General features: G+C 51.7%; 1 protein-coding gene across 1 annotated transcript in view; it reads right to left on the bottom strand.

Moving 5' to 3' along the window:
- LOC130327113 (1-phosphatidylinositol 4,5-bisphosphate phosphodiesterase delta-4-like) overlaps positions 1–21791 on the bottom strand; it is a 148482-nt gene extending 126691 nt beyond the window's left edge. The window contains exon 1 of the mRNA XM_056553381.1: positions 21733–21791. Within this exon, the coding sequence (XP_056409356.1) occupies positions 21733–21754 (22 nt within the window). The 5' untranslated portion in view covers positions 21755–21791. The remainder of the gene's footprint in view (positions 1–21732) is intronic.
- Between the last annotated feature and the right edge of the window lie 5046 nt (positions 21792–26837).

Below are 26837 nucleotides of genomic sequence, written 5' to 3'. Positions count from 1 at the left end.
TACCAGGGAGGCTAGATCTGACAACCTGGTCTCCTGTAAAAGGAAAATGTCGGCATCAACACGGCCGAGAAAATCAAAGGCTGCGAATCTAGCCGTATCAGACTTTATTCTGGCACAGTTAATAGATGCCAGCGTCAATGGGGTGAGTGCCGCCATCATGGGTGATCGAGTTAGACGACCCTAACACCCTCATTTCTGCTTTTTCTTCACCCCCTCATCCCCAGACGAGGAGGCTTCCTTCTCTTTGGACCGTTTTTTTTAATTCTGACAGGTCCATTTTTGAATCCCCATCTCCACCTGGCTCCGGTTTGGCCCCATCCCCTGAGGAAATTGCCCCATCAGGACAGGGCCCAGTTCCCCCTGGAGGCTTCCCCACTTCAGACACCCCATCCTCGACCCCCTCCTCCAAGGAAGGGGAGGAGATGTCTTCAAGGACAGAGTACCGATTAGACAGATCAATCAGAGGGGGGGGGGCAGGTAAGCTTCCGCTTGGGACCTGGTCCGTAGCACGGGGACTAGAGGGCTCCGACCTCTTCTTTCCCCTTTTATTTCCCTTCTTTTTTGGCCGCTCTTCACCCTCCTCATCCACACTTTCATAGTGGGAGGAATCGGAAAGATCGGCCTTGCTGCCCTCTTCTCTACAGATTCTCCTCATTTCCTCATCCAGCACATTCTCCTCCAGGGCCTCAGCAGTTTCAGGACTAACCTCTGGAGCAGGGTCAGAAGCTACCCCTGCCACATGGGAACTCTCCAGTTCCCTGCTCCTTCTGCGATTAGCCTCCCGCCTCAGCTTGGCGGGACTTTTCCTCTTCACTGACCCTGTTGCACCTTCACCCGCACTAGTGCCCTCCCCAGATGAAGCAACATTACTGCTGTCTCCAGCCAAGGTTAGCATCACACGGGCAAAGGCGCTAGGACAACGGCTGAAAGGGTGTCCTAAGACACCACACAGATGACACCGGATCTGCCTACAGGATGCGGCAAGATGACCTACCCCACCGCACAGTGCACAGACCTGCACGGTACAGGCTGCGCTAAAGTGGGTGGGGCTGCTGCACCTGTGACAGACCTTGGGCTGCCCCTGGTAGAAAACTTGGATTCTGTCTCTCCCAAGAAAAGCAGCTGATGGGATGTGGGCAACAGTGCTCCCCGAACGCTTCAGTTTCACGGAAAACGTCCAGGCCCCAGACCAGATCCCATGTTCATCATAGTTCTTTTTTGGCATGTCCGTCACATCCCCATATCGGCTGAGCCAGGTCATGATGTCATAGCAAGATAGTGACTCGTTACGTGTCAAAACGGTCACTTTCTTGACCAAATTCTGACGGGATATCGCCTTTACGGCGAAATCCCGCCAGCCGGGCTCACTCTTCACCACCTCATAGTTCGACCAGAAAAGTTCCAAACCCTCTGGCCGAGCGAAGCTGATGTCAAACTCGGAAGTACCGTAGGGGTGGATAAGGGCAAAGATGTCACTTGCCCTGAATTCCATCCGGAGGAGGAGCTCAACCACCTTACCCCGAGGGGGACATGCATCTTCGCCCCTCCACACTAAACGGACCACATTCCTACAGCCACTTTCCTGCCCGGATGTGGGGAGGGACCAGACCACCTCCCCATTTTGTTCTCGGAAGGCGCCTAAGCCATGTCTTTCTATCCAAAAAGACAGGTCAACCTCACCCCTCCCCTCTACATGGATTGACCTGTCTCCCCTACGTAGAGCCTCCAGGAGGCGCTGTTGCAAGTGACCCCCAGAGCCAGATGGAGATGGGGATCCCCCGGCAGTGACGCTGGCATAGCTTCTGGGAGAAGCAGCCACTACCGGGGGGGCAGTCGAACCAGAAACAAAACCAGGACCATTATTCTTGACAGAAACATCAGCCATAACACCTCTCTCTCCCATTCCACTACCGCTCCTCACCTGCATTTCACTAGCACCCCTCTCTTGCACCCCACTTGCACCCCTCTCTTGCACCCCACTTGCACCCCTCTCCTGCACTCCACTTGCACTCCTCTCTTGCACCCCTCTTGCACCCCTCTCTTGTACCCATTCTGCACATTACCATTTTTGCTTTCACTTTCACTCTGGCCTACACTCTCCCTTGGTGTGTTACAGACTGGGCTGGCTGGGTCTTTTGCATGTTTAATGGCTGCCGGTTTCAGAATTGGCGCTGCATAGTTTTTTCTTCCCGTCTCTTGGGGTGCAGACACAGGCTCCGCCTCTGACATAGGTGGCCGCACCCCCTCGCAAAATGACTGTCCCTCCGGACTCACTCCCGCTATGCCTGCTACAGCCGACGCACAGGGAACCTCCCCCTTTACAGCGGAGTGCCCCCTGGCGCCAGAACCGGTACCAACCACGTCACCTAGGGGACCGCCCCCTGAACCAACAAGGTCCGGTGTCCGGACACTCCCCCCCCCCCTCACAGGAGAGTGCCCTGCAGTGCCAGGACCAGTACCGCCCACTTCAACCGAACGGGTGAATCTGCCGCCATTTTCTGGTGACTGGACACCCTCCCCCCTCACAGGAGGGTGCCCTTTTTTTTCTATAGCACCCACGGCCATTTTGGGTGCACTACTGTATCCCCCATGCTGGCCCCGCTCCACTAGAGAAACGGGGTCTGGCAGGTTGGGGGACCCAGCACCCTGAACCGACTTTTCAGCCGACCCAGACTGCTAGAAGGGAGAGAAGACAAACTTCACTTGTCCCTCAGTTTTCTTTCTTTTCTTGCCCTTTTTTTTTATTCCTCCTCTTCTCTTCTGGGCCCAAATCGTCTCCAAAAGAAAAATTTTCTAGACGGGTGGGTGACTCCTGCATTACAATCGCTCGCAGGAGACCCCCATCTGCCAAGCCGCTGCCTTCACCGCAGTCACTGCCATCATCATCCTCACTGGAGAGAGGTAAGGCCACCTGAGCCGGGTTTATATAGTCTGCACTCAGGGTAAGTGGGGGGTCAGGGGTAGCAATGGTGGCACATACCGAAACAGTGTCCATATCCCCCTCACTCACATTGCCCTCCTCACCTCCTTCACCTTCCTCCATCTCCTCCTCCTCACTGCGACAATCCTCATCTTGCTGACTTTCACAACCTCTGGAGGCCCTCATGCTGGAGAACCTCTCCTCATGAATTAGCTTCTCACCAAGAAACCCAGCACCCTCCACAATGTCCGATCTCCTCCTCACAAGCTCCTCCACAATGTCCGATCTCCTCCTCACAAGCTCCTCCACAATGTCCGATCTCCTCCTCACAAGCTCCTCCACAATGTCCGATCTCCTCCTCACAAGCTCCTCCACAATGTCCGATCTCCTCCTCACAAGCTCCTCCACAATGTCCGATCTCCTCCTCACAAGCTCCTCCACAATGTCCGATCTCCTCCTCACAATCTCCTCCACAATGTCCCATCTCCTCCTCACAAGCTCCTCCACAATGTCCGATCTCCTCCTCCCAAGCTCCTCCACAATGTCCCATCTCCTCCTCACAAGCTCCTCCACAATGTCCCATCTCCTCCTCACAAGCTCCTCCACAATGTCCCATCTCCTCCTCACAAGCTCCTCCACAATGTCCCATCTCCTCCTCACAAGCTCCTCCACAATGTCCGATCTCCTCCTCACAAGCTCCTCCACAATGTCCGATCTCCTCCTCACAAGCTCCTCCACAATGTCCGATCTCCTCCTCACAAGCTCCTCCACCTCTTTCCTCAGAGATCTCACCTTGGTGTTGAATGCTGATCTCTTTGCCTTAGGTGCCTGATCCGCTTGATAGATGGCAAACTTTAGATCTTCTCTAAGGCCACGAAGCTGCTTTTCAAGCTGTTCATATTCAGCCATCTTCGCATGGATTCTCGATCCAAAGGTCGCCAGTGATTCTCTGTTCCCCTTTACCCCCCATTGCTGGGGTTGTGAGGGTCCAGACACAGCTGCCTTCACTGCACTCCTCTGCCTGGAAGAGCTTCTTTTCCTTGCAGGGCTTTTGCTGGAGGCTTTGCAGATCCCAGCTGAGGACGGGGGAGGGGGCACCACATTACTGTGAGCCCTGGTTGTTCTCCTAATTCCGTCCTGATTATTGGCCGTGGCATTTTCCTTGGCACCCCCCGCCGGCCGGGTACGGGGAGTGCAAGATGAAGCTCCAGATCCCCTGGGCTCCATAGCAGGAGAACCTACCCAGGTGTATGCCACACACCTGGGGAGGGGCGGATGGAAATCACTGCTTCTGTGGAAGTCTCAGGAGCTCAGCAGAACACAACCTCTCTCCAGAGCTGTACTCACTATTCTTCTGGTGAGATCACTGTGTACATACATTACATTACTTATCCTGTACTGATCCTGAGTTATATCCTGTATTATACTCCAGAGCTGTACTCACTATTCTGCTGGTGAGGTCACTGTGTACATACATTACATTACTTATCCTGTACTGATCCTGAGTTATATCCTGTATTATACCCCAGAGCTGTACTCACTATTCTGCTGGTGAGGTCACTGTGTACATACATTACATTACTTATCCTGTACTGATCCTGAGTTATATCCTGTAAATCTTTTATTAGAAAAATATAAATCATAACAAAACATAAACCAGCACAACTTGGCCATAACGGAAAACAACAACATGAAATAACATAAACCCAAACTTTACATTCAAATAAAAGAACAAAAATCCTGCCTAACCGGCCAGCCCAGCTTTCCTACTAGGACTAGAAATATTATAATTACACCCTTCATAGCCAAACAACACACTCATAAGAAACATAAAAATAGCACTATTTCGCTTTAACTCAAAACACCCAAACTCGGGAAAAATCATACATAGAAAACACAACAAGCACTCACACTGCACACCATGTTTTTTTTTTTTTTATAATAATATTAATAATAATAATAATAATAATAATAACACTATACCACACTCACACATGCACACATATATATCCATATATTAACTACATTTAACCAAGAAACCAAAAATAAATAAATAAATAAATTAAATTCAACTCAAAATACCCAAACTCAGGAAAATATCTCAGAAAACACAATACACACATGCTTACACACATCTTTACTACATACTACATATATAAACCAAAGAAAATAAATCAACAACGGGATACTAAAGAAACATTACTACAAAAACAAAACTGGTTCGACTGCCATGTCTATCTCTACTATAAATACTATATACTTAAAAAACATACATTATACATACTATATACATAACTAACTATATACACTACTATGTACAATACTATACACAAACTATATACACCTATAAATAAATAGAAAACACACCTACAAATATAAAAGAACATTCTACACTAAACTGACCCTTCACCCACACCACCCGCCCTCCTGTACATGGGTCAGAGTTTTTTCCATACAGTTCATAGTCCTCAATGTCCAGTCCACAACTGACCCATGCCAGGTCCACCAAAAGAAAAGACCACCACCACCCACAAATACACCCTCCCAACCTAGAACTCCTCCCAACCAACTTAACCATAACCAGCTTTAACATACATAAGCAAACAATACAACCCACTTTAGGCCCAAGTTCGGTGCCTGTAAGCCCTTCATAACCATAGCATCTGAAAACAAAACAAAAAGCTATGGTGCACATGCATTAGCCCACCACCAGGAAGAAGGATGGCAATCCTGATACATACAAAATGTATATTCTTTCCCTAACTGCACCCTACCTCTCACCCTACCATTATCCCTAAAGATAAACTGACCCTACTATCACCCTAACCCTGTCCCTGCATCACTGTCCCTAACAAAAACAAGGGTACTCTACCCAAAAGGTCTAGCTAGTACCTAGGGCACATCAAAAGAAAACCCTCTCCATAGGAGAGAAGCCCTACTGGTACCAAGACTGCCATACTCCAAAGACCTGATCTTCCCGAGGTCACCAGTGATGTTCCTACAGACCTCCACCTCGGAGAGGACTTTGCGCTGATTAGACACTAAACACCGTGCATTCCACGTGTAGTACCTAACCACTAAGCTGACTAAAAACAAAGTGCCCCGATCTCGGCCACCCAGGTTCCTGAATGCCCCATAAGCCCACTCTGGATAGGTAAGGCCGGCAAGTTGACTCCAGCAGATGGAAGCGCCCACCCGGTTGTAGACCCTTATATTAAAGGGACAATGAAGCAGGAAATGGTCCATGCTTTCTAGCATGTCCCCGCACTCTTCTCGGGGACATCCCCGGTCATCAGATCTCCTGCACTTCAAATTGTCCCTCACATATAACTTCCCCTGAAAGCAGCGCCAGGCCAAGTCCCAAAACTTCTGAGGGATCCTTTTCATATTTAAGAGATACAACCCCACCCTCAGATCCCGACCTGGGCAGTCCCTGAGCGCCAGAGGCTTCTGGAAGTGGGTCAACAGAACCCGTTTGTCAAGGAACTGCCTTGACTGGGTCCTGATCTCCCACACTCCCAGACCCCACCGACGTATCGCCTTCAGAGTCGGGGTAGAATAAGCCGGAAGATGCCCATGGGGCGTACGGAGGTCCTTCACTTGCCCTCCTGTCTCCCATTCCTGGAAGAAAGGCCGAAACCATTCCCTGCAGGAGAGTACCCACGGAGGAGCCCTCTCTGACCAGAGGTTTGAGATGTTGGCTTTCAAGAAGGTGTTTGTTAAGAACACCACAGGGTTTACCATAGATAAACCCCCTAGTCTCCTCGTGCGGTACGTGACCTCCCTCTTGACTAGGTTCATCCTGTTCCCCCATAACAGTTGGAAAAACAGGCTGTAGACCCTAGTGTAGTAAGCCTCTGGCAAGATACATACACTGCCCAGATAGATAAACAAGGGGAGCAGGTACGATTTGATCAGGTGTACCCTTTCCCTGAGGGTCATAGACCAACCCTTCCACTGATCCACCCTATGAGTGGCATCCTGTAGCTTACCGTCCCAGTTTTTGGTGGGATAATCATCCTGGCCGAATGTGATGCCCAGAATTTTTGCTGAGTCTTGGGGCCCTGGGAGGGTGTCCGGGAGATCAAAAGTGGGATCTCCCCCTCCCAGCCAGAGACTTTCACACTTATCCCGGTTGATCTTAGACCCGGATGCCTCCGAGTAGCGGTCCACCTCCGACATCACCACATCGACCTCCTCTCTCGAGGACACGAAAATGGTGACATCATCAGCGTACGCCACCACTCTCTGGGCGACATCCAGCTCCGCCAGACTCATCCCGACTCCCGCCAACGGCCCACAATCTACCCTCCGGACGAAGGGATCGATTGCGAACACGTATAAAAGCGGGCTCAAAGGACAACCCTGACGGACTCCAGACCCCACCTCAAAAGAGCGGCCAGACCAACCGTTCACCAGCGGGAAACTCTCTGCCCCTGCATATAAGGTCTTAAGCCAATTAATAAAAGCACACGGTAAGCCATATCTCAGGAGGACGGACCAGAGGTACTCGTGGTTCACCCGATCAAATGCTTTGGCCTGATCCAGGGACAGCAAGTACCCCTTCCAGAGACCTGCACTACTCCGCTCCACTGCCTCCCGGACACCGAGAACAGCACTTAATGTGCTTCGGCCTGGAACAGAGCAGTGCTGGGCCCCCGAAAGGAGCCGGGGTGCAAACTTCACCAGCCGATTAAACAGTATCTTGGCCAGAAGCTTCCTGTCCGTATTGAGAAGAGCTATGGGCCTCCAATTCTCAATACGGCTGGGATCTTTACCCTTTGAGAGAAGAATCAGGGCTGACCTCCTCATTGACTTCGGCAGAGTGCCCGAGGAGAGACACTCATTGAATACCTCAGTCAAGAGGGGAGCTAAAGACTCCTTAAAGGTCTTGTACCACTCGGATGTTAAGCCATCCGGACCTGGTGACTTCTTGGGGGCAAGCCCCTCAATCGCCAGTCTCACTTCCTCTTCCCTGATTTTTTCTGCCAAAACATCAAGAGAGGGGTCTACCCCTGGCTCAGGAATGGTTTCAGCCAGGAAAGCCGACATCCTGTCTCGATCTAGATCCTTCCTTCCCAAGAGGTGTGAGTAGAAGGATCTGACGACCTCCAAGATCCCTGATCTGGACCGATTCAGAGATCCCGTACTATCAATCAGTCCTGAAATGACTTTACTACTCACTGACATCTTACAGTTTCTGTAAGGGTCGGGCGAGCGGTACTTCCCGAAATCCCTCTCAAAAACCAAAGATGCGTGCCTATCGTACTGACACCTCATCAGCAAGGACTTCACTCTGGAGATATCCTCCCGGCTACCTCCAGTCGAGACGAGAAGCTCGAGTTTCCTCCTCAGTCCCTGATACAGGCGATACCTATTCAGGGACCTGAGGCTCGAGAGCTGGCGGAAGAACCCCGCAACCCGCTTCTTGAACATCTCCCACCACTCTGACTTACTACTACATAGGCCCAGTAAAGGTACCTGACTCTGAAGAAAATCCTCAAAGGACTGTCTTACCTCCGCTTCCTCCAGGAGGGCCGAATTCAGCTTCCAATAACCTTTACCCATCCGAGGGGTCTCTGAAACATTCAAGAAAAACAAAATCATACAGTGATCGGAGAACTCCACCTCAACCACGGACACTGCGGAAGAGACAGCTTCCTCCTTCAAATAAAACCTGTCTATTCTAGACCTGCAGCTACCTCGATGATAGGTGAAACCCGCGTGGCCTGAGGGGCTCCGGATGTGGGCGTCCTCTAGGCGAGCTTCCCTAACTATACTATTGAGAGCTATGCTATCATAAGCCAACCGATCATTGGAGCCTCTCCTATCTTGGGATCTCGTGACAGTATTGAAATCCCCTCCAAAGATCACCTGTCGGCTTGTAAAAAGAAAGGGTTTAATCCTCATAAAGAGATCTTTTCGTCCCCACTTGGTTTGTGGGGCGTAGATGTTAATGAGCCGGAGCTCCTGTCCCTTCATGAGGACATCTAAGATCAGGCACCTCCCCATTTCTAACTCAATAACCCGTCTGCATTCAACAGGAGCGGTAAAAAGGACCGCCACCCCACTATACGGCTCAGCCGCAAGAGACCAGTGGGAGGGGCCACGCCTCCACTCTCTCCTGGCTTTTACCAGAGAGGCAAGATCTGACAACCTGGTCTCCTGCAGATACAAAATATCGGCTTCAACACGGCCGAGAAAATCAAAGGCTGCGAATCTAGCCGTATCAGACTTTATGCTGGCACAGTTAATAGATGCCAGCGTCAATGGGGTGAGTGCCGCCATCATGGGTGATTGAGTTAGATGGCCCTAACCCCCTCATTTCTGTTTTTTCTTTACCCCCTCATCCCCGGAAGAGGAGGCTTCTTTCTCTTTAAACCTTTTTTTGGACTCAGACTGGTCCATTTTTAAATCGCCATCTCCGCCTGGCTCTGGTTTGGCCCCATCCCCTGAGGAAATTGCCCCATGTGGACAGGGCCCAGTTCCCCCTGGAGGCTCCCCCACTTCAGGCACCTCATCCTTGACCCCCCCCTCCATGGAGGGGGAGGAGATGTCTTCAAGGACAGAGTACCGGTTAGACAGATCAATCAGAGGGGGGGCAGGTAAGCTTCCGCTTGGGACCTGGTCCGTAGCACGGGGACTAGAGGGCTCCGACCTCTTCTTTCTCCCTTTACTGCCCTTCTTTTTTGGCCTCTCTTCACCCTCCTCATCCACACTTTCACAGTGGGAGGAATCGGAAAGATCGGCCTTGCTGCCCTCTTCTTTACAGATTCTCCCCATTTCCTCATCCAGCACATTCTCCTCCAGGGCCTCAGCAGTTTCAGGACTAACCTCTGGAGCAGGGCCAGAAGCTACCCCTGCCACATGGGAACTCTCCAGCTCCCTGCTCCTTCTCCGATTAGCCTCCCGCCTCAGCTTGGCGGGACTTTTCCTCTTCACTGACCCTGTTGCACCTTCACCCGCACTCGTGTCCTCCCCAGCTGAAGCAACATTACTGCTGTCTCCAGCCAAGGTGACCGTCGCACGGGCAAAGGCGCTAGGACAACGGCTGAAAGGGTGTCCTAAGACACCACACAGATGACACCTGATCTGCCTACAGGATGCGGCAAGATGACCTACCCCACCACACAGAGCACAGACCTGCACAGTACAGGCTGCGCTAAAGTGAGTGGGGCTGCCGCACCTGTGACAGACCTTGGGCTGCCCCTGGTAGAAAATTTGGATTCTGTCTCTCCCTAGAAAAGCAGCTGATGGGATGTGGGCAACAGTGCTCCCCGAACGCTTCAGTTTGACGGAAAACGTCCAGGCCCCAGACCAGATCCCATGTTCGTCATAGTTCTTTTTTGGCATGTCCGTCACATCCCCATATCGGCTGAGCCAGGTCATGATATCATAGCAAGATAGTGACTCGTTACGTGTCAAAACGGTCACTTTCTTGGTCAAATTCTGACGGGATATCGCCTTTACGGCAAAATCCCGCCAGCCGGGCTCGTTTTTCACCACCTCATAGTTCGACCAGAAGAGTTCAAGACCCTCCGGCCGAACAAAGCTGATGTCAAACTCAGAAGTAGCGTAGGGGTGGATCAGGGCAAAGATGTCACTTGCCCTGAATTCCATCCGGAGGAGGAGCTCAACCACCTTACCCCGTGGCGGACACACATCTTCGCCCCTCCACACTAAACGGACCACATTCCTACGGCCACTTTCCTGCCCGGATGTCGGGAGGGACCAGACCACCTCCCCATTATGTTCTCGGAATGCGCCTAAGCCATGTCTTTCTATCCAAAAAGACAGGTCAACCTCACCCCTCCCCTCTACATGGATTGACCTGTCTCCCCTACGTAGAGCCTCCAGTAGGCGCTGTTGCAAGTGACCACCAGAGCCAGACGGAGATGGGGATCCCCCTGATCCCCCGGCAGTGACGCTGGCATAGCTTCTGGGAGAAGCAGCCACTACCGGGGGGGCAGTCGAACCAGAACCTGATCCAGACCCCAGACCAGCACCCTTATTCTTAACAGAGGTGTCTGCCACCAATCCTCTCTCTGGCATTCCACTACCACCCCTCTCTTGCGCTCCACTACCACCCCTCTCTTGCGCTCCACTACCACTCCTTTCTTGCGCTCCACTACCACCCCTCTCTTGCGCTCCACTACCACCCCTCTCTTGCGCTCCACTACCACCCCTTTCTTGCGCTCCACTACCACCCCTCTCTTGCGCTCCACTACCACCCCTCTCTTGCGCTCCACTACCACCCCTCTCTTGCACTCCACTTGCACCCCTCTCTTGCACTCCACTTGCACCCCTCTCTTGCACTCCACTTGCACCCCTCTCTTGCACCCCACAAGTTCCCCCCTCATCCACACTGCTACCACAACTCCTCCCATGCACACTATAACTCACATTCTGCACATTACCATTTTTAGTCACATTTTTTCCCTCACTTTCACTCTTGCCTACACTGTCCCTTGATGTATTAGAGGCCGGGCTGGCTTGGTCTATAGCTCCGTGTACAAGGGTTGCTGGCTTAAGGATCAGCGCTGCACAGCTCCTCCGTTCAGTCTTCTGGGGCACGGACACAGGCTCCGCCCCCTCGCACGGCGCCATAGATTTTGGCGGGAGCTGTCCCACCGGATGCACTCCCGCCCCGCTTACTGCAGCTGACGGGCGCAGAACCTCCCCCTTCACAGGGGAGAGTCCCGACGCGCCAGAACTGGTACCAACTGAGTAACCTAGGGGACCGCCCCCTGAACCAACAAGGTCCGGCACCCGGACACTCCCCCCCCTCACAGGGGAGTGCCCCGCAGTGCCAGGACCTATACTGCCAGCTTCAATCGGGGGACCGCCCCCCAAATTGGTAAATCTGCCGCTATTTTCTGGTGCCTGGACACCCTCCCCCCTCACAGGAGGGTGCCCTTTTTTTTCTATAGCACCCGCGGCCATTTTGGGTGCACTACTGTATCCCCCATGCTGGCCCCGCTCCACTACAGAAACGGGTCTGGCAGATTGGGGGACCCAGCACCCTGAACCGACTTTTCAGCCGACCCAGGCTGCTGGAAGGGAGCAAAGACAAACTTCACTGCCTGTGTCTTCTTCCTCTTCTTGCCCTTCGCTTTTTTCTTCTCCTCTGGGCCCAAGTCATCCCCGAAAGAAAAATTTTCTAGACGAGTGGGGGACTCCTGCATAACAATTGCCTGCAGGAGACCCCCATCTGCCAAGCCGCTGCAATCACTACAGTCACTGCCATCATCATCCTCCTCACTGGAGGGAGGTAAGGCCACCTGAGCCGGGTTTACATAGTCCTCTATGAGGGTAAGTGGGGGGTCTGGGGTAACAGTGGTGGTGGTGCAAACAGAACCCGTGTCCATATCCCCCTCACTCACATCCCCCTCCATCTCCTCCTCCTCCTCACTCTCATCTTGGTGACTTTCTTTTTCTGAACCTCTGGAGACCCCCTTTTTGGGGAACCTCTCTTCATTTAGAATCTTCTCACTGAAGAAGCCGGCTCCAGCCACAATGTCCGCTCTCAGCTGAACAATCTCCTCCACCTCTTTCTTTAGTGATCTCACCTTTGCAGTGAACGCTGCTCTCTTGCCCTTGGCTGCTGTATCTGCCTGGTAAGTTGTAAACTTTATGTCTTCTCTAAGACCACGAAGCTGTTTCCCAAGTTGCTCATATTGGGCCATCTTTGCCTGGATTCTTGAACCAAAAGTCTCCAGGGATTCCCTTGGCCCCTTGACCCCCCATTGCTGGGGTTCTGAGGAGCCTGAGGTAGAAGCCTTCACTCCACTCCTCTGCCTGGATGAGCTTCTTTTCCCAGAGGAACTTTTGCTGGAAGCCTTGCAGCTCCCAGCTGGGGATGGGGGAGGGGGCCCCACATGGCGATGGGCCCTGGTGGATCGTCTCACCCCATCCTGGCTGCTGGCCGTCACATTTTCCTTTGCACCCCCCGCCGGCCGGGTACGGGGAGTGCAAGATGAAGCCTCCTGGGGCTCCATAGCAGGAAAACCCTCTACCCAGGTATCTGCCACACACCTGGGGAGGGGCTGATGGAAATCACTGCTTCACTGGAAGAGTCTGGAAGTAACAGGAGCTCAGACACACCCAACCTCTCTCCAGAGCTGTACTCACTATTCTGCTGGTGAGGTCACTGTGTACATACATTACTTATCCTGTACTGATCCTGAGTTATATCCTGTATTATACTCCAGAGCTGCACTCACTATTCTGCTGGTGAGATCACTGTGTACATACATTACATTACTTATCCTGTACTGATCCTGAGTTATATCCTGTATTATACTCCTGAGCTGTACTCACTATTCTGCTGGTGAGGTCACTGTGTACATACATTACATTACTTATCCTGTACTGATCCTGAGTTATATCCTGTATTATACTCCAGAGCTGTACTCACTATTCTGCTGGTGAGGTCACTGTGTACATACATTACATTGCTTATCCTGTACTGATCCTGAGTTATATCCTGTATTATACCCCAGAGCTGTACTCACTATTCTGCTGGTGAGGTCACTGTGTACATACATTACATTACTTATCCTGTACTGATCCTGAGTTATATCCTGTATTATACTCCAGAGCTGTACTCACTATTCTGCTGGTGAGGTCACTATGTACATACATTACTTATCCTGTACTGATCCTGAGTTATATCCTGTAGATCTTTTATTAAAATTTCAAACATAACAATAAAAAATTACAAAACATAAACATACCATATCCGACAGAACATATCAATATAGCGAATCATAAAACCAAACACCATAGCATAAAATACAACACCGGTCCACCCCACACTCATTCCTGCACACAAACAAATCTATACAATATTTACAAAAGACATATTCCTATAATACCCATTATACCCATACCATACTAATAAACTATATACACTAATATACACTAATACTAAATGTGAATTTCCTGGCCCAGTTGCAATACCAAAAACCCAATACCAGTAATATACCAAAAAGAATAACAACAACAATAATAATATATACAAAATAATAAAAACCAACACAAACAAAATAACACCACTTTTTTTTTTTTTTGGCCCTGAGCTGGTCCCGCATCCCATGCCCCCAGTACATGTTACCAGACGTCCATGAACCAGTCCAGGATTTTCTGTATATATAAAAGTCCCATACAAACCCCCTCCCCCCTTTTTAACCCACCACCCAACCTAAACTAAACCCAATCCCCAGGTGGCATCACACAATATATACAATATATACATTACATAAAATATACACAGACTAACAATATATACAATACATAAGTATACAAATAGACTACAACAATAAATACAATAACAAATACATATAACACTATAAGCCAAACAACAAACCCCTAAAGCTCAAGTTCAGCGCCTGCAAGCCCTATATTACCATAAACCAACTGCTCAAAACAAAAAGACTAATGTGCCAGCATCAGCCCACCACCAGGGGGAGACAACAGGCTAAGGCACTTTAAAGGCAGAGCCCCTCCATAGACGAGAGGCCCTGCCAGCACCCAGCCTCTCGTACTCCAGAGAACGCACCTTCACCAGGTCACCGAGAATGTTCCTAACCACCACATCCACAGGGAGGATTTTACGCTGCGTCGACACTAAACACCGTGCCTTCCACGTGTAGTACCTAACCACTGAGCTGACTAGGAATAAAGTGCACCGGTCCCAGCCTCCAAGGTTTCTGAATGCCCCATAGGCCCATTCCGCATAGGAGAGACTGGCCAGCCGAGGCCAACCAATGGAAGCGCCCACCCTGGTGTAAACCTCTGTGTTAAAGGGACAATGAAGCAGAAAATGCTCCATGCTTTCCAGCATGCCTCCACACTCTTCGCGGGGACATCCCCGGTCATCAGAGCTCCTGCACTTCAGATTGTCCCTCACACACAGTTTCCCATGGAAGCAGCGCCAAGTCAAGTCCCAAAACTTCAAGGGGATCCTGATAGAATTCAAAAGCTCTAAACCCACCTCCAGATCCAGACTTGGGCAGTCCTTGAGCGCCAATGGCCTCTGGAAATGATAAGACAGGACCCTCTTGTCAAGGAATTTCCTCGACAGAGTCCTAATCTCCCCCATCCCCAGACCCCACCGACGAATAACCTTCAGAACCGGGGTAGCGTAAGTCGGGAGATACCCGTGTGGTGTGCGAAGATCCTTCACTTGCCCTCCTGTCTCCCATTCCTGGAAGAAAGGCCAAAACCATCCCCTACAGGAGGATACCCACGGAGGAGCCCTCTCTGACCAGAGGTGTGCTATATTGGTCTTAAGAAAGGTATTCACTAGGAACACCACAGGGTTGACCATACACAACCCCCCTAGTCTCCTTGTACGGTAAGTAACCTCCCTCTTCACTAGGTTCAGTCTGTTCCCCCATAACATTTGGAAGAACACACTGTAGACCCGGGTCCAAAGAGGTTCTGGCAACATGCATACACTGCCCAGGTATATCAGTAAAGGGAGCAGGAATGTTTTGATCAGGTTAACCCTTTCCCGGAGGGTCAAAGACCAACCCTTCCACTGATCCACCTTCTGAGCGGCGATCTTAAGCCTGCTGTCCCAGTTTTGTTTGGGGTAATCCCCTTGGCCAAATTCGATGCCGAGAACTTTTGCAGATTCCTGGGGCTCTGGAAGGGCGTCCGGGAGATCAAAATTAGGATCTCCCCCTCCCAGCCAGAGACTCTCGCACTTATCCCGGTTGATCTTGGACCCGGATGCCTCCGAGTAGCGGTCCACCTCTGACATCACCCATTGGCCTTCCTCTTGTGAGGAGACAAACACGGTGACATCATCAGCATACGCTACCGCCCTCGGAGCCAAATCCGGCACCGCCAGGTCCATTCTCACCCCCGCCAACGGTCCACAATCAATCCTCCTAAGGAAAGGATCAATTGCAAACACGTACAGCAACGGGCTCAAAGGACAACCCTGACGGACACCAGACCCAACCTCAAAAGAGCGGCCAATCCAACCATTCACAAGCGGGAAACTCTCTGCCCCTGCGTACAAGGTCTTAAGCCAATCAACAAACCCCCCCCCCGGCAGGCCATATCTCAGAAGAACAGACCAGAGGTACTCATGGTTAACCCGATCAAACGCTTTTGCCTGATCCAAGGACAGCAAGTACCCCTTCCAGTGGCCAGCCCTACCCTGCTCCACAGCCTCTTGGACACTGAGCACAGCACTAAATGTACTGCGGCCTGGAACAGAGCAATGCTGAGCCCCCGAAAGGAGCCGGGGTGCAAACTCCACCAGCCGGTTAAACAGCACTTTTGCCAGAATCTTTCGGTCCACATTGAGAAGCGCTATGGGACGCCAATTCTCAATGTGGAACGGGTCTTTACCCTTTGACAGGATGATCAGCGCTGACCTCCTCATTGACTTTGGCAGAGTGCCCGAGGATAGACACTCATTAAATACCTCGGTCAACAGGGGAACCAAAGTGTCCTTAAAGGTCTTATAGAACTCAGATGTTAAGCCATCCGGACCGGGTGACTTCTTGAGGGCAAGCCCATCAATAGCCATCCTGACTTCCTCTTCCCGGATCATCTCTGTCAAAACGTCAAGAGAGGGGTCTACTCCTAGTTCAGGGATGGTTTCAGCCAAGAAAGCTAACACCTTATCCCGATCTAGATCCTTCCTTCCCAAGAGGTGCGAGTAAAAGGATCTGACGACCTCCAAGATCCCTGATCTGGACCTTTTCAAGGATCCCGTACTATCAATCAGTCCTGAGACTACCTTACTATTCACTGACATCTTGCAGTTTCTGTAAGGGTCGGGCGAGCGGTACTTCCCGTAATCCCTCTCAAAAACCAAAGATGCGTGCCTATCGTACTGACACCTCATCAGCAAGGATTTCACTCTGGAGATATCATCACGACTACCTCCAGTCGAGACAAGGTGCTCAAGTTTCTTCCTCAGGCCCTGGTACAAACGGTACCTGTTTAGGCTTCGGAGGCCTGAGAGCTGGCGGAAGAATCTCGCAACCCTTTCCTTGAAGATCTCCCACCACTCTGACTTACTGCTACAAAGGCCCAGCAATGGTACCTGGCTCTGAAGAAAATCCTCAAAGGACTGTCTTATCTCCGCTTCTTCCAAGAGAGACAAATTCAGCTTCCAATAGCCTCTGCCCATCCGGGGGGTCTCTGTAACATTCAGAGAAAACAAAATTAAACAATGATCGGAGAACTCCACCTCAACAACAGACACTGCTGAAGAGACGGCCTCCTCCTTTAAATAAAACCTATCTATCCTAGACCTACAACTACCCTTATGATAGGTGAATCCTGCGTGGCCTGGGGTGTGCCGGATGTGGACATCCACCAGGCGAGCCTCACTCGCTATGCTATTTAGGGCGACGCTATCATAAGTCAGCTTGTCTCTGGCACCTCCCCTGTCTTGGGGCCTCGTGACAGCATTAAAGTCCCCTCCAAAGACCACCTGCCGACTTGTAAAAAGATAGGGCTTGATCCTCATAAAGAGACACTTCCGGTCCCACTTAGACTGTGGGCTGTTGATGTTAATAAGGCGAAGTTCTTGTCCCTTCATGAGGACATCTAAGATCAGGCACCTCCCCATTTCTAACTCGATAACCCGTCGGCATTCTACCGCTGCGGTAAAAAGGACCGCCACTCCGCTATACGGCTCGGCCCCAAGAGACCAGTAGGAGGGCCCATTCCTCCACTCTCTTTTAGCCTTGTAGATAGATGACATATCTGTTAGCCTGGTCTCTTGCAAAAATAAAATATCAGCATTAATATGGGCAAAAAAATCATAGGCCGCAAATCGAGCCGTATCTGACTTTATGCTGGCAACATAAATAGATGTCAGAGTCAACGGAGAGGGTGCCGCCATCAAGGGTGATTGAGTTAGACAGCTTTCTTTTTCCCACCATCCTTCCCATCCACCCCACCACCCTCCTCATCAGATGATGGTTTACCCCTTTTTAGTGAGATGGATGTGTCCATTTTCCCTTTATTTACATTTTCCTCGTCCCCTGACTCTGAGCCAGTCCCCCCCCCTGATGACATAGGTTCCCCAGGGAGAGAGGACTCAGGGTCCCCTGTGGGCCCCACCGCAACATCCGGAACCTCACCCCCAGCCTCCTCCTCCGAAGAGGAAATGTCGCGGAGGGCTCGGAACCGGTTGGAGAGACCAATCAGAGGGGGGTCAGTTGTACCTTCCTTTGGCATCTGGCGGGTGGGAGAAGAATTGAAATCTCCCTTTTTCTTATTCCTCCGAGTACCCCGCTTTGTTTCTGCTCATCTCCCTCTGTCCTCATCCGCGCTCTCACCATGGGAGGACAGCGAGGAGACAGTATCCTCCTCTTTGTGGATCCTTCCAGTCTCCTCATCCAGTTCACTATCCCCCAGGGCCTCAGCAGTAACACTGGTCGCAGGGACAGGATCAGAAGCCACCTCAGCTGGCTGATGCTCCTGTGACTCCCGAATCTCCCTATCCCTTTGACGCTTCTTGAGACGCCTCAGTTGGGCAGGCGTCTTCTGCTTACTTTTCTTCCCTGGCCCCTGCACCCCTTCATCCCCGCCAGCCATCCCCCCAGCAGAGTTCACCTCATGGCTTACCCCCACTGGGGCAACAACCGCGTTGACAAAGGAACGAGGGCAGCGACTGAATGGGTGACCTAAGTCACCACACAGGTGACACCTAATCTCTGCACAAGATGCAGCGAGATGGCCTATTTCCCCACACAGAGTGCACTTCTGCACAGTGCAATTGGCACTAAAATGTGTGGGGTCACCACATCTGTGACAGAGCTTCGGCTGACCCTGGTAGAAGATCTGGATACGATCCCTTCCGAGGAAGGTCGCAGATGGTATATGGGTAACGGTGTTTCCTGAAAGCTTAAGCTTGACCATAAACGTCCAGGCCCCTGACCAGATGCCATATTCATCCCTGTTCTTTTTTGGGACCTCCACCACCTCTCCATACCGACCTAGCCACGTCATGATGTCAATACAAGAAAGCGATTCGTTACGGGTTAAAACGGTCACTTTCTTGACATTGTTTTGGCGAGACACTGCCTGAATGGCAAAGTCTCGCCAGCCGGGCTCATTCTTTACCAGCTCATAATTCGACCAGAAGAGCTCAAGCCCCTCTGGCCGAACAAAGCTGATATCGAACTCAGGGGTACCATAAGGATGTATCAAGGCGTAGATGTCAGCTGCCTTAAAGCCCAACTTCAGCAGAAGCTCAACAACTTTAAATCTTGGAGGACATGTATCACTGCCTCTCCACCTCAGCCGGACCACATTCCTTCGGAGACCACCTGGCCCGGCTGTTGGGAGGAACCACACAGTATCCCCCCCTCTTTCCTCTCGGAAGGCTGAAGGACCATGTCTTTCTATCCAAAAGGATAGATCAACCTCCCTACCCTCTACATTGATTGATCTCTCCCCTCTCCTTAAGGCCCCCAGGAGACGCTGCTGCAAATTGCCCCCCCCAGAGCCAGAAGACGAGGAAGGTGCCCCCCTCCCCCCAGCGGTGACATTTGCGTAGCTGCGTACCGGTGCTGCCACCGCTGGGGGTGCAACTGGACCAGGCCCTACATCCCCACCACTAATCTGTGCCCCTTCACCACCCTCCTCCACATAATCCATACTCACACCATTATTGCCTGTTTTAGCTGATGTGCCCCCCATACCTCCACCCGTGCTACAGCCCATACTACAATTCACTCCAACATTAACCTCCTCATTCATACTGGCTGGACTGGTGCGTTCTGGTGCAGATAGTGTACCATCAGCATCACTGGGTACCAGAGCTGGAGCCACCACCACAGGACAGGTCACCAGTCCTTTATACAAGGACCGGGAAGCCTGCCTAGCCTGTTTATTAGCGGCCCCAGCCCTGTTTTTACTGGTACCCTCCGCCTCATCAGTACTGGAGTTTTCTGCTCCTGGGCGCCGTTGTTCTGGATAAGCGGCGCCAATACAAAATAAAGGTTTTAGTCCAGTCTTTCTGGGAGGCGAAGACATCTTGGCCCCAGCAGCTCTTTCACGATGAAACCGCTGCTCCAAAGGAACAGCAGTGCCAACGCTCAGAGCCACCGGAGCTCCCGCAGCTGACTCTGGCACAAAGCCACCCCCCCCTCCCGTTAGGGAGCAGCCCAATGTGCCAGAGCCATCCATGCCAATCGCTGGGCAAATATCACTGTCCGACCTCACAGCCGATACATTGTCTGCTCCACCACTGTTACTACAAACAGCGATGGAGCTCACCGCCACACTAGACTCCATACTCTCCCCACTCTCCTGCACTGAGTCCACAGCAGAACTCAGGCTGGGCTGAGAAATGGGGTTCACACAGTGAGCTGACCCTGCGGCCAGTCCGGGGGGCTCAGGGAGGGGGGTATATACAAATGTTACCTGCTCCTGGAGCTTGGTCTTCTTTAGCTTCTTTTTCCTTCCCCCAGGTGCCTCCTCTGGTAACTCATCCCCAAACGTGAAGTCCTGGAGGCGACCTGGGGACTCCAGGAGCTGGATCTGGGCCATCAGCGCCCCTCCCTGGTAACTGGTGCTGCTCTCATCCCCCGAACCGCCAGAGCCACGGCCAGATGACATCGCCACTTGCCCTGCAGGGAGCCCACTGTATGGGGTCAGATGTTGCAGACCCCCGGGTAGATTTGGCTCAACATTATCGGCCTCCGCAGCGTCTCCTTCCTCCTCCACCCGTGGCTGAAGCCCCCTCAGCCGTCTCTGCTTCTCTCTCTCCATTGTATGAAAGCGGTCTTCATTTAAAAGTTTTTCCCTAAATGGCCCGCTGTTCTCTAAAATAAAAGTTCTCTTCTTCTCCAGTATCCTTATTTCATTTTTCAGCTGTTTAATCCGGGCTGACAGCTCAGCTTTCTGTCGTTTCGCCGCAGTTTCTATCAGGGCTTTTGCTTCCCGTACCTCCTCCTGGAGCCTATACAAGCTGCCCCTTGCTTCCTCATATCCACGGATGTGTTCTGCCACACGAGAGTTATGGGGGACTCCAGACTCCCGGGCCCTAGGCATCCCCCAATCCTCATCCACACATCCGTGGGCATTTAGCTTTGCTCCAGGAGGAGTATCACAGTCCACATTGTCAGGCCTTGTTGTCACAGTACCTGTGCTTCCGGAACTTGCACTTGTAGTCCCACAGCTTGCACGGCCAGCCTTGCGGCTGCTCTTTGTCTCTACGGGTTCAGGGGTGGCTGGAGATGCATCGCTGCACCTCCTGGCAGAGCGCCTCAACCCGGAGACCTCTGATGCACTTCCTGACGCTGGTCCCTCCACACCTGGTCGCTGGCTCCCCCTGCCCCCCGCGGACCTGATTCGGGGGGCAGGTGTTGGGGTTCTCCTCTCCTCGCTCATGCCTGAACACACGCTCTCCCTCTGGGGAAGGAAGAACGCTGTCCGGCACAGATGACACGGCAGAGCTCAGAGCGCACACACACCAAACAATCCAGCAAACGACTTCCTCCACACTCAGCAGACTCACAGGAAGATGCTCCCTCTAGTGGCCAGACTCCAGAGCTGTACTCACTATTCTGCTGGTTAGGTCACTGTGTACATACATTACATTACTTATCATATACTGATCCTGAGTTATATCCCGTATTATACTCCAGAGCTGCACTCACTATTCTGCTGGTGGGGTCACTGTGTACATACATTACTTTGCTGCCTGACCCTGCTGGTGACAAACCTTGAACAACTCTGCCCGACCCAGTTGACACTGCACAAGCCCTACCGAACCCATTATGGACCATGTCAACCCCCTTCCTGACTCCTGCCCTAATACTTACGTGCGCTGTATGGAGAGGTCATCCTGTACCTGCTACACCCTCGGCGATCCGGTCATCTGAAACAGAAAAGATACGAAAATTATACAAACAGTAAGTGTAATGCCAAGGAACAGCAAGAGCCCCAATATACAGTGCCAACCAGAGAATAGTACAAGGAACACTACCAACAAGAGCCAACCATATACAGTGCTAACCAGGGAATAGTACAAGGAACACTACCAACAAGAGCCCCCATATACAGTGCTAACCAGAGTATAGTACAAGGAACACTACCAACAAGAGCCCCCCATATACAGTGCTGTCACGATGCCGGCTGGCAGGTAGTGGATCCTCTGTGCCAGAGAGGGATTGGCGTGGACCGTGCTAGTGGACCGGTTCTAAGCCACTACTGGTTTTCACCAGAGCCCGCCGCAAAGCGGGATGGTCTTGCTGCGGCGGTAGTGACCAGGTCGTATCCACTAGCAACGGCTCACCTCTCTGGCTGCTGAAGATAGGCGCGGTACAAGGGAGTAGGCAAAAGCAAGGTCGGACGTAGCAGAAGGTCGGGGCAGGCAGCAAGGATCGTAGTCAGGGGCAACGGCAGAAGGTCTGGAAACACAGGCAAAGAACACACAAGGAACGCTTTCACTGGCACTAAGGCAACAAGATCCGGCAAGGGAGTGCAGGGGAAGTGAGGTGATATAGGGAAGTGCACAGGTGAACACACTAATTGGAACCACTGCGCCAATCAGCGGCGCAGTGGCCCTTTAAATCGCAGAGACCCGGCGCGCGCGCGCCCTAGGGAGCGGGGCCGCGCGCGCCGGGACAGAACAGACGGAGAGCGAGTCAGGTAGGGGAGCCGGGGTGCGCATCGCGAGCGGGCGCTACCCGCATCGCGAATCGCATCCCGGCTGGCAGCGGAATCGCAGCGCCCCGGGTCAGAGGACGTGACCGGAGCGCTGCCGCGGGGAGAGTGAAGCGAGCGCTCCGGGGAGGAGCGGGGACCCGGAGCGCTCGGCGTAACAGTACCCCCCCCCTTGGGTCTCCCCCTCTTCTTAGAGCCTGAGAACCTGAGGAGCAGACTTTTGTCTAGGATGTTGTCCTCAGGTTCCCAGGATCTCTCTTCAGGACCACAACCCTCCCAGTCCACTAAAAAAAAAATTTTTCCCTCTGACCTTTTTGGCAGCTAAAATTTCTTTGACCGAGAAGATGTCCGAGGAGCCGGAAACAGGAGTGGGAGGAACAGATTTGGGAGAAAAACGGTTGAGGATGAGTGGTTTGAGAAGAGAGACGTGAAAGGCATTAGGGATACGAAGAGAGGGAGGAAGAAGAAGTTTATAAGAGACAGGATTAATTTGACACAAAATTTTGAAAGGACCAAGATAGCGTGGTCCCAACTTGTAGCTAGGGACACGGAAGCGGACATATTTAGCGGAGAGCCATACCTTGTCTCCAGGGGAAAAAACGGGGGGAGCTCTTCTTTTCTTATCCGCGAACTTCTTCATGCGAGATGAAGCCTGTAAGAGAGATTTTTGGGTCTCTCTCCATATGATGGAAAGGTCACGAGAAATTTCATCCACAGCGGGCAGACCAGAGGGCAAGGGAGTAGGGAGGGGGGGAAGAGGGTGACGGCCGTACACCACGAAAAATGGGGATTTGGAGGAAGACTCAGAGACCCTGAAGTTATACGAGAATTCGGCCCATGGGAGGAGATCTGCCCAGTCATCCTGGCGGGAGGAAACAAAATGTCGCAAATAATCACCCAAGATCTGGTTAATCCTTTCTACTTGTCCATTGGACTGGGGATGATATGCAGAAGAAAAATTTAATTTAATCTTGAGTTGTTTACAGAGAGCCCTCCAGAATTTAGACACGAATTGGACGCCTCTATCCGAGACAATCTGCGTAGGCAACCCGTGAAGACGAAAAATGTGTACAAAAAATTGTTTAGCCAACTGAGGCGCAGAAGGAAGACCAGGAAGAGGGATGAAATGTGCCATTTTGGAGAATCGATCAACGACCACCCAAATAACAGTGTTGCCACGGGAAGGGGGTAAATCAGTAATAAAATCCATACCAATCAGAGACCAAGGCTGTTCGGGGACAGGCAGAGGATGAAGAAAACCAGCGGGCTTCTGGCGAGGAGTCTTATCCCGGGCACAGATAGTGCAGGCTCGCACAAAGTCCACAACATCCGTCTCCAGAGTCGGCCACCAATAGAAGCGGGAGATGAGTTGCACAGATTTCTTGATACCCGCATGACCTGCGAGATGGGAGGAGTGACCCCATTTGAGGATTCCGAGGCGTTGGCGAGGAGAAACAAAGGTCTTTCCTGGAGGAGTCTGCCTGATGGAGGCAGGAGAAGTGGAGATCAGGCAGTCAGGTGGAATGATGTGTTGCGGAGAGAGTTCAACTTCTGAGGCATCCGAGGAACGAGAGAGAGCATCGGCCCTAATGTTCTTATCGGCAGGACGAAAGTGAATCTCAAAATTAAATCGGGCAAAGAACAGAGACCACCGGGCCTGTCGAAGATTCAGCCGTTGGGCAGACTGGAGGTAGGAGAGGTTCTTGTGGTCGGTGTAGATAATAACAGGAGAACTTGATCCCTCCAGCAGATGCCTCCATTCCTCAAGTGCTAATTTAATGGCTAGAAGCTCTCGATCCCCGATGGAGTAGTTCCTCTCCGCTGGAGAGAAGGTCCTAGAGAAAAAACCACAAGTGACAGCATGCCCGGAAGAATTTTTTTGTAGAAGAACAGCTCCAGCTCCCACTGAGGAGGCATCAACCTCCAATAGGAAGGGTTTGGAAGGGTCAGGTCTGGAGAGGACGGGAGCCGAAGAAAAGGCAGACTTGAGTCGTTTAAAGGCGTCTTCCGCTTGAGGAGGCCAGGACTTGGGATCAGCATTTTTTTTGGTTAAAGCCACGATAGGAGCCACAATGGTAGAAAAATGTGGAATAAATTGCCTGTAATAATTGGCGAACCCCAAAAAGCGTTGGATAGCACGGAGTCCGGAGGGGCGTCCAGAGTTTGTCTGGATCCATCTGTAGTCCCTGGCCAGAGACCAAATATCCTAGAAAAGGAAGAGATTGGCATTCAAACAGACATTTCTCAATTTTGGCATAGAGTTGGTTGTCACGAAGTCTCTGAAGAACCATACGGACATGCTGGCGGTGTTCTTCTAGATTGGCAGAAAAAATTAGGATATCGTCCAGATATACAACAACACAGGAGTATAACAGATCACGAAAAATTTCATTGACAAAGTCTTGGAAGACGGCAGGGGCGTTGCACAGTCCAAAGGGCATGACCAGATACTCAAAGTGTCCATCTCTGGTGTTAAATGCCGTTTTCCACTCGTCCCCCTCTCTGATGCGGATGAGGTTATAGGCGCCTCTTAAGTCCAATTTAGTGAAGATGTGGGCACCTTGGAGGCGATCAAAGAGTTCAGAGATGAGGGGTAAGGGGTAGCGGTTCTTAACCGTGATTTTATTAAGACCGCGGTAGTCAATGCAAGGACGTAGGGAGCCATCTTTTTTGGACACAAAGAAAAATCCGGCTCCGGCAGGAGAGGAGGATTTACGGATAAAGCCCTTTTTTAGATTCTCCTGGACGTATTCGGACATGGCAAGAGTCTCTGGGGCAGAGAGGGGATAAATTCTGCCCCGGGGTGGAGTAGTGCCCGGGAGGAGGTCGATAGGGCAATCATAAGGCCTGTGAGGAGGTAGAGTCTCAGATTGTTTTTTGCAGAAAACATCCGCGAAGTCCATATAGGCCTTAGGGAGACCGGTTACTGGAGGAACCACAGAGTTACGGCAAGGGTTACTGGGAACCGGTTTTAGACAGTTCTTGGAACAAGAGGACCCCCAACTCTTGATCTCCCCAGTGGACCAATCCAGGGTAGGGGAATGAAGTTGAAGCCAGGGAAGTCCAAGGAGAATTTCCGAGGTGCAATTGGGGAGGACCAAAAGTTCAATCCTCTCATGATGAGATCCGATGCTCATAAGAAGGGGCTCCGTGCGGAAACGTATGGTACAGTCCAATCTTTCATTATTTACACAATTGATGTAGAGGGGTCTGGCGAGACTGGTCACCGGGATGTTGAACCTGTTGACGAGAGAGGCCAAAATAAAATTTCCTGCAGATCCAGAGTCCAAGAAGGCCACTGTAGAGAAGGAGAAGGCAGAGGCAGACATCCGCACAGGCACAGTAAGACGTGGAGAAGCAGAGTAGACATCAAGGACTGTCTCACCCTTGTGCGGAGTCAGCGTACGTCTTTCCAGGCGGGGAGGACGGATAGGACAATCTCTCAGGAAGTGTTCGGTACTAGCACAGTACAGGCAGAGGTTCTCCATACGGCGTCGTGTCCTCTCTTGAGGTGTCAGGCGAGACCGGTCGACCTGCATAGCCTCCACGGCGGGAGGCACAGGAACAGATTGCAGGGGACCAGAGGAGAGAGGAGCCGAGGAGGAGAAACGCCTCGTGCGAACAGAGTCCATATCTTGGCGGAGTTCCTGACGCCTTTCGGAAAAACGCATGTCAATGCGAGTGGCTAGGTGAATAAGTTCATGTAGATTAGCAGGAATTTCTCGTGCGGCCAGAACATCTTTAATGTTGCTGGATAGGCCTTTTTTGAAGGTCGCGCAGAGGGCCTCATTATTCCAGGACAATTCTGAAGCAAGAGTACGGAATTGTACGGCATACTCGCCAACGGAAGAATTACCCTGGACCAGGTTCAACAGGGCAGTCTCAGCAGAAGAGGCTCGGGCAGGTTCCTCAAAGACACTTCGGATTTCCGAGAAGAAGGAGTGTACAGAGGCAGTGACGGGGTCATTGCGGTCCCAGAGCGGTGTGGCCCATGACAGGGCTTTTCCGGACAGAAGGCTGACTACGAAAGCCACCTTAGACCTTTCAGTGGGAAACAGGTCCGACATCATCTCCAGATGCAGGGAACATTGGGAAAGAAAGCCACGGCAAAACTTAGAGTCCCCATCAAATTTATCCGGCAAGGATAAGCGTATCCCAGGAGCGGCCACTCGCTGCGGAGGAGGTGCAGGAGCTGGCGGAGGAGATGACTGCTGAAGCTGTGGTAGTAACTGTTGTAGCATAACGGTCAGTTGAGACAGCT

The sequence above is a fragment of the Hyla sarda genome, unplaced genomic scaffold (genome assembly GCF_029499605.1).
Source record: "Hyla sarda isolate aHylSar1 unplaced genomic scaffold, aHylSar1.hap1 scaffold_292, whole genome shotgun sequence".
Lineage (NCBI taxonomy): Eukaryota > Metazoa > Chordata > Amphibia > Anura > Hylidae > Hyla > Hyla sarda.
Note: the sequence above shows the minus strand (reverse complement) of the source record. Positions and strands in the feature narration are given on the sequence as shown.